At 36.5% G+C, this 8,517-nt stretch overlaps 1 protein-coding gene across 12 annotated transcripts in view; it reads right to left on the reverse strand.

Moving 5' to 3' along the window:
* Nucleotides 1-1,806: 1,806 nt before the first annotated feature.
* KTN1 (kinectin 1) overlaps nucleotides 1,807-8,517 on the reverse strand; it is a 103,683-nt gene continuing 96,972 nt past the window's right edge. For all 12 annotated transcript variants that reach the window (XM_023231241.1, XM_023231175.1, XM_023231218.1 and 9 more), the window contains 3 exons: nucleotides 7,937-8,029; nucleotides 6,707-6,827; nucleotides 1,807-2,290 (listed from right to left, as the gene is read on the reverse strand). In XM_023231241.1, the coding sequence (XP_023087009.1) occupies nucleotides 2,286-2,290; nucleotides 6,707-6,827; nucleotides 7,937-8,029 (219 nt within the window). In that variant the 3' untranslated portion in view covers nucleotides 1,807-2,285. The remainder of the gene's footprint in view (nucleotides 2,291-6,706; nucleotides 6,828-7,936; nucleotides 8,030-8,517) is intronic.

The raw sequence follows: 8,517 nt of genomic DNA on the forward strand, positions 1-8,517 counted from the left end.
TCTTTGCATATGTGAACAATCACTGAGAGTGTGATAAGCTTTTTCCTATGTGATTCTGTAGTGAGAAAGGACAGATTGATGCAAGTATCAGGGACACAACTTTTAATGTCATACAAGAACCATTAACAATTACAGCTGTCAAGTTAGAAAAGGCAATGTTGTGAACTTCCTGCTACTTCAGAGGCAAAAGATGAATGACTGTAAGGTTGGGATGTTGAGGGAAGGGATACAAACTGACAGGAGACTGAACTGTGTCCCCAGAGTCCTTTGACATTTATTTTTTTTAATTAAAACATACAGAGAGGTTGAAAAAATAATGGAATTATACAATTCTTCTGAGGAACTTAGCTCTGAAGAGAGAAAGAGTAGTAAGAAGACACCATAACTTGGAAGGCAGAATTTGTTTGTTACAGGTGACAGCAACATGAGCACCTTTAGGCAATGGCAAAGGACAAAGGTAAGAGGCTGATGATATGCTATCTGACCTTCGGATCAATTTCCCAATGATTTGCTGAAAGCAGCAAAGGTAGCAAAAGGTAGCGTGAATCCCCACACCAGTCCTGACTGGCCCTAAGAAGTCACTTCAGTTGATTTCTATATGCCTTAGAAATACTGTATGTGCAGTGTTAGGAAACACCACTTTAGATAATATTCAATCTCCAAAAATGAATTTTATCCATTCATTCATTTAAATAGTTGAGCACAATGAAGTATCAGGCACTGTCTCAGGCCACAGATACAGCAAAGAACCAAAGAGATATTTCCTGCCCTTGTGGAGCTTCCTTACTGATGGAGCAAGGGGAGTAGATATCAAGCACGACAGACAATAAGGTAGAATAGGGAGGGCAGGAAGGATAGTAGATAGTCAGGCAAGACTTAATGAGAAAGGTGACATTTAAGAAGATTTCAACATAGTGAAGGAGCTGCCATTCCAGAGGAGAATGTCAGCAAGCCAAAGCTGACATTCCAGAGGAGAGTTCCAAGCCCAGAGAACAGAAAATGCAAAGGCCCCATGACAGAAGCATGACTGTTATGTGCACAAAAATAACAAGATGACCACAGTGCAGCCTAATGGGTACTTTAGTACTGAATGGCACAAAGTATTTCTCAGTGGTTATTTAGCATCTGAAGTGTTTTTAACCAATTATTTAAAAAAACTTTCATCAGCCAGACATGGTGGCTCACACCTGTAATCCCAGCCCTTTGGGAAGCCAAGATGGGTGGATCACCTGAGGTCAGCAGTTCAAGACCAGCCTGGCCAACATGGTGAAACCCCCTCTCTACTAAAACCACAAAAATTAGCCAGGCATGGTGGTGCACACCTGTAATCCCAGCTACATGAGAATCTCTTGAACCTGGGAGGTGGAGGTTGCAGTAAGTCCAGATCACGCCACTGTACTCCTGCCTAGACAGCAGAGTGAGACTCTATCAAAAAACAGTAACAACAACGAAACTTTCAACAAAAAAGATAACACATCTAAACTGTGTAACAGTGCCTGAAAAAGAAAACTAAAAGTTAATTATTATTACTTCAAAAAAATTATAGAAATGGTAAAAATAGAGCTCCTCTACCTGAAATGTGGGTGGTAAGTCTGAAATCCTAAATGTTTGCTCTGTCGTTTCTGAAACCCCAGCACTCCTGGGCACTTTACAGTGGACCAAACTGAGCACCAGTTAGAAAGGTTATAGAAGCTACATAAACCTACCTTGTTGAATAGTTGCAATTAATAGCTGTATTCTAAATTATAATGATCTGTACTACTAATGAAATCTGTTAAACCTCAATAAAAATTAGAACAAGTCAAGTTTGAATAATAAGCATCCTTTTATTTGCTGACGCCATTACAAAAACCGATTACATTAGCAACAAAAAAAGTGTTTTCTTGAGTTGAAGTCAGAGGCAGTTACTTCCCAAAATGTTAAGTAAAACAGTGTACAACATCAGTATTAAAATGTTAAATTTTACATTGTCTTTACCACTTTGATCTTCTGAACAATTTTATTGAGCAAAATAAGATAAAAGATTACATGTTTATCTTCAGGAATGTAAAGGTCTAATTATTCAAACAGTTTTTATTATAAAACTAAACTCTGAAGGTGTCTACAGAGTTGGCTTTTTTTTTTTTCTTTCTTTAAATCAGTAGTCTAACAAGGATTAGAAAAGACAAAACTCTGTTCAGTGTTTCTGACAAAGTAGAAAGGGTGAAAACATAAATAAGGCTTTAATTTGGCAAAATATAATACAATGCCTTTTTTATCCTCAAATGAACAGTTTCCCAATTACTTCACTCTGTAAAAGATCAGAAAGAATGAATTTCACTTTAAAACAAAGCAACAGAAAGCAATCAGAAGACATCTGTCAAACACCAAAAGTACATATTCCATTTGATCTAGCATGGCCCTTTCAACTAGGCTCAAAGCAATTCACACTAATGGTAATCAAAATGAGAAAAATCTCAGGATTCAAAGGAAACAAGCTTTTAGGTAGGTATTTTTAAATGTGAGCCGAATTATGTTAGAAAACATTTAAGAGAACAACACTGGTAATCCATTTTTATTAGTCCTACTCAAGAGAATGTAAAGCTAAAGTGACTGACTGAAAAGAGGCTGAATACAATCTTACCCCAGTGAATAAATAATTTAAAAGAGCAGACATAGATTTTTTTTTTTGTAGGTCATATGAAGTTTTCTAAGTCAGATGACTACAGAAATTAAACTTCAAAAGCCATCAGAGAGACTAAGAGGACTTAATCAAACACAACATGTTAAATTTTGCCTTGGATCCTAGTTTGTGGAAAATAGTTAAAAAGCTATATTGGGTACAACGGACAAAACGTGAATAAAAGTTTAAGATTGGATAGTACGTAACTACTGTTTCTTCTTTTTGGATGTAATAATGGTACTACTGATTGGTAAAACAATGTCTTGTTTTCAGAGATGTGTGCTAAAGTACTTAGAGATAAAATGTCATAATGACTAAAACTTACTTTCAGTTAGTTTAACAACAAAAAAATATGTAGACGTATAGAAAGAGATGACGCAGGTGGAGGGTTTACGGGTGCTGTACTATTCTTTCAACTTTATGTGTGAAATTTTTCAAAATAAAAAGTTTAGAGGAAAGAAGCAATTGGAAAATTAAAAAGCAAAGTTATCCCTGGCTATTAACAGTTGATCGGAAAGTCTAAAAAGATCACTAGGACATTAAACTCTCAAGTGCTATGTAAACATACTACTGAAAATGAAAACCTGATCCATATGATAGCCAAGGTTCAGTGTAGAAACAAGATAAGTTTTTCTCCACAGCATTAACTCTCGTACTTCAGGAGCACTATGAAAGGACTTTTTCTTTCAGAAACAACAGACGACTAATCACATAAGAATCTATTTGCTACAGGGAGTACAGAGAGCACACACAGAGCTTCACCTCCATTTCTTCTGGATAATACTGTAAGCCTCTCCAATACATTACTGATAAATCAAATATCAACTTTAGGAAAAAGTCAGAATCAACTGACAAAACTTGTAAGAGGCTGGCCAGAAAAAAAAAAGACAAAATGAGGAGAAAAGAAAACAGTGACAAAAGACATCAGGGAACACAGTGCCTGAATTAGGGAGAAGAAAAGCACTGATTAAGAACACAAGCCCTGTGCCCAAACTACCTTGATTTAAACCCCAGCTCATCCATTTATTAGCTGTATGACCATGGACAAGTTATAGAATCTCTTTGGGTCTGCTGTAACATGGGAATAATAATACCTACCTACCTAACGCAAAGGGTGGTTGTGAAGTTAAACGAGCTGCTACATGTTGGAAGCATGCTTATGCTTACAGGCATACTCATGAAGTATCAGCTATTTAAATTATCATCCTCCCTCAACAGGATTCTACAAACTGGTTCCAAGATAAGGTAACCTGGGATAATAAAGTTTTCTCATTTGGTTAGAAATACACCTAGAATACTTAGAAACCAGGCAAATGTGAAACATAAAGAGTAGATCTCTGAGAACAAAAAAGTATATTATAAAAACACCAATACTGTCAATTCATATAAAAGGTATCTTAATCAATCTCCCACTCCCCCCAAATGGAAAGAGGAGGATGGTAGCCTTTTCTTTTATTTGATGGGGGGGAGGAAAAACAGGCAATGGGAAAAAAAAATTCCAAAAGAAAAGTTTTCACAAATTAAAGGTATCAGTTAAATACACCTACCCCTACAGCTCTAAGAAACGTTAAGTATTATGTATCAGGATTTAGAAAAACTATATTACTGCATATTATCTCTTACATATTTGTTTTTAAAAACAACTCTCCCTTTATTGAAATATGTGCAGCATTATCATAAACAATTCATATGTACTTGTGTATATTTTTAAAGGTTTCTTGACATCAGATATATTAACCTACTACCTACATTCTAATGATTAAGAAATGTGTATTTTCAATTTAATTATCTCGTGTCAGTTTAAATAGAGTACACAGGAGGGAGAATATATGTAGCAAAATGATAGCTAAGGATAAAAACCTGAGGGTAACACAAACATTTAAAGGGTATAAAAAAGAGCTATGGGAACCAAAACACAAGTACATAAGGAAGAATTATCAACGTCAATGCCAGGTAGAGCCTAAGGAATGAAGTTCGAGAGTGCCTGGTGGGCCTCTATTTTCATAACAATCCAGCCTATCATTCATGATATAATACTGTCAACCACCCACTTGCCAAACTTGGACTTATGTTTATCAGCTGACAAAAAAATGTGGCGCTATCACTTAGGGGAGCTGCCTGCCGTGTTGTGAGGGTATACAGATATATTTTAATAAATTACTACAATTTTGTAAATCAAGAAGAAAAAGTGTTAATATCAATGACTCATATTAAGTCTCAAATGTAATACAATTAAAACAAATGTGGCAACAGACAAGCCAAAAATAGTTCCTAAGACTTAAAATGAGTAGACTATGTATTTAGGAAGAAAAGGAAAATATTAAAGAACATCTATGAGATGCTAAAGAGAGAATATTGCAAAGCAAGGGATAACAGGCAATCTTTTCATTGTTTAAGCTCTCTAGAAATGAAACCCTTCCCTTATAACACAAAGGTCTAACGTCAGAATTTTTGACATATTTCATAAGTACTTTCAGTATCTTATCATATGCAAAAGAAGGGCCTATATTGGATCTAGCAATTAGTGATCATTAATGATTTTGTAAAAATGATTTCATTGGAATAGCAGGAAGAAGCGCCATTCTAGAGCGAATAAAGTAATCAATAACAATAAATAAGTAGATACTAAGAGAGTATTTTCTTAAGAATACTAAACAATAAAAAAGTCAAAAATAAGGATGGTAACCTGAAGGAAGTACAAGCTTAAAATAAGCCATCTGGGCATGTTTTCAAGACTGAAGAGAGGGAGCCAGTGGAGAGAATAAGGCTGAAGTCCTGGGAAGGAGAGAAGGAATAGTTTCCCTAGGAAGCAAGGTTATTTCCTAATTTGGAAAAGCGAGGAAATGTGGCAGAATTTTTACACTGGGAAACTGGAGAAGTCAGCTTACCAAGGATAAAAGATTTGGGATGAGGCTTAATTACTTTTGCTGATATGTTGAAGAATGAGCTGGGCTTATTATATGGAAAGTCAAGTTAGAAATAACTGACCTGAATTAGCATTTTGAAGGAAAGCGTGTGTCAAGGTAGGCCAGAGGATGATCACTCTAAAGTGAGACAAAATGCTCCTGTAACATCAAAATGGAAGTCCATCCCAACCTTTCCAGGACACCTAAGCTCTCCCTGAGGCCTTGTATAGCCCAACACAGTATTATCAGAGGTTCTGAAAGGGATAGTTCAGTGATGAGTTGCCCCTCAGGGTCTCCAGGATATCAGGATTATTTTAGAGAAAATAGCTTCAAAAGAAGAATATCTGAAGTATTCAGTGCATATTTGAATACTCTAATCACACTCTAGGCAGTGTGACTTCAGTTATTCATAAAACAGGTAAAATCCAGGTAGCAACTAGGAAAAAAAAAAAAAAAAAAAAAAACCAACCTACAACCAGAAAAACAAAAACTGCACTCACCAGCTAGAATACAAGTCATTTTAAAATGCTACCAAACCTGAGCCTTCCAAGGTAATCTAGACAATAAAAGCTCATAACATGACTTGGTTAATTATGGGTTTACTTATCCTCAAGTAAAAATCTCACTTCAGGAGCTAATGAATGACTTTCTTAGATTACCTAACAAAAGCAAACTTAAATAAAAATCAGCTTTCAATTTTAAGAAAATGTGGTGACTTTACTTTCAGTTCAGCAATCTTACCTCAGTTAAAATGTTATGGTCATTTTATTTTGGGAGGGAGAAAAGGAAGAAGGAAGGGAGGGGGGAGAAAAGGTCACAGACAGAATAAACTACTGAAGCAGTTGCAGGTATTAAGGCAACAAACACAAACCCAGGCAGCCAAGTTACAACAGAATCTGTTTGATACAAAGGTCAAAGGAGGCAAAGATAACCCCTCCAAGCTACAAGACCTTCAAAATATGCACAAAATAGAACTAAAGCTCCAAGAAAGCTGAAGGCTATCATCTGGAAGTTCTGAGAGAGATAAAGAAGGAGTATTTCCTCTAGTGAAGTGAGTTTCCTTTATTTATGTAAATATACATTACACATGCACCTAATGTCAATTACCCATAGACAACAATATTTCAGCTGTCCTTACCTAACACCTGGTAGTGCTCTTTCTCCTTTGTGAGCTGTTGGTTTACTGCCTGAAGCAATTGCTGTAACTGTGTTACAGTCTGATTTAGACTTACAGACATTGTCTCCTTCTCAGAAGACTCCTGAAAAGAAAATGGAAGTGATGATAAACTCCATACACAAGGAAAAGAAATGTACAATCAAACAACAGAAAATGTTATATTGCTGATTTAAATACAAACATTTAAAAATCTGAACAACGACATGAAAATCAACAACAGCAAAAAACACATAGAGAAATACTGTTTGCTAACTAGTGGTGCAAACTAGTTGGCACCAAAGAAAACTGCATTATAAATGTTGTCACTTGGCCACAAAAGAAAAAAAAATCCAGAATCGATGAATATCAGAAATATATCCATTTTTTCTTTCAGAGAAAAAATTTGCCCCACAAAAGAAAGCACACTCCAAACAGCAAAAAAAGTTTATACTGAGCTCTTACTAAGTAAGTGCCAGGCACTGTTGTAAGTACCACCTATTTTAAGTGTTTTTATGTATTAACTCATTTACTTCTTTCAAAAACCCTACAGGATAGGTACTATTATCATTGCCTTTTACAGATGGGGCAACTAAAGCACAGAGTGGCTAAAGATTTGCCCAGATTCACATAGCTACTAAGTGGCAGAGGCAGGATTCAAATGTAGGCAGTCTAGCTCCAGAGTCTATACTCTAAGCCAGTGACACCCAAACTTTTTGGCACCAGGGACCAGTTTTGTGAAAGACAATTTTTCCACAGATGGGTGAGGGGAGGATGGTTTTGGGATGAAACTGTTCTACCTCACATCATCAGGCATGAGATTCTCATAAGGAGCATGCAGTTCAAAATAGGGTTTGCACTCCTATGAGAATCTAATGCTGCCGCTGATCTGACAGGAGGCAGAGCTCAGGCAGTAATGCTCATTCACCCACCACTCATCTCCTGCTGTGTGGCCTGGTTCCTAACAAGCCACTGACTGACCTGTCCACAGTCCAGAGATTGGGGACCCCTGCTCCATACCTCTCAACACAAACCTTAAAATTAACATACCTCACTAAGCAAAAATGAGATCAAACATCAAGGAAAACACTACATTTTAGGGACAGGATATTTTCAAGAAAGATGACTTTAGGAGACGGACCTTATACATTTTTGTTCTTCACACAGGTCACAAGGTAACTAGCTCAGAGATCTGGGGATGAAGAAAATACATACCGTTTCTGGGGAAACATCACTATTTTCAATAACAGTAGTGTCTCCAGCAGCTTTTACTATTTTTGACTGGATAAGCTCCAGTGACTGTTGAGCCTATAAGGAAAGCAATATGGTAGGTACTAAATAATACAGTTGATAAATACATAAAAAATGAATAATTTTATTCACTTTGTAGAAGATAAAAGCTCCTCTAAAACAATAAGGGTTTTCCCTCCAAAATGAAAATAGCTTCACCCCCCCACCAGATTATAAGAACATATGTTCACTGCTTTTAAAAGCTTAAGTAATATAGAAACTGTATAAAGAAATTTAAAAACAGAAATAACCATAGTTGATATTTAGGTTAGTAATAATCTAGATTAAAGGTTAGCCAAATCTGGCCCAAAGCCTGTTTTTGTACAGAACACAGGCTAAGAACGTTTTTTACGTTTTAAAGGGTTATGCTGTGGGGCACGGTGGCTCACGCCTGTAATCCCAGCACTTTGGGAGGCTGAGGCGGGTGGATCACCTGAGGTCGGGAGTTCCAGACCAGCCTGACCAACATGGAGAAACCCCGTCTCTACTAAAAATACAAAATTAGC

The sequence above is a fragment of the Piliocolobus tephrosceles genome, chromosome 6 (assembly GCF_002776525.5).
Source record: "Piliocolobus tephrosceles isolate RC106 chromosome 6, ASM277652v3, whole genome shotgun sequence".
Classification (NCBI taxonomy): Eukaryota; Metazoa; Chordata; class Mammalia; order Primates; family Cercopithecidae; genus Piliocolobus; species Piliocolobus tephrosceles.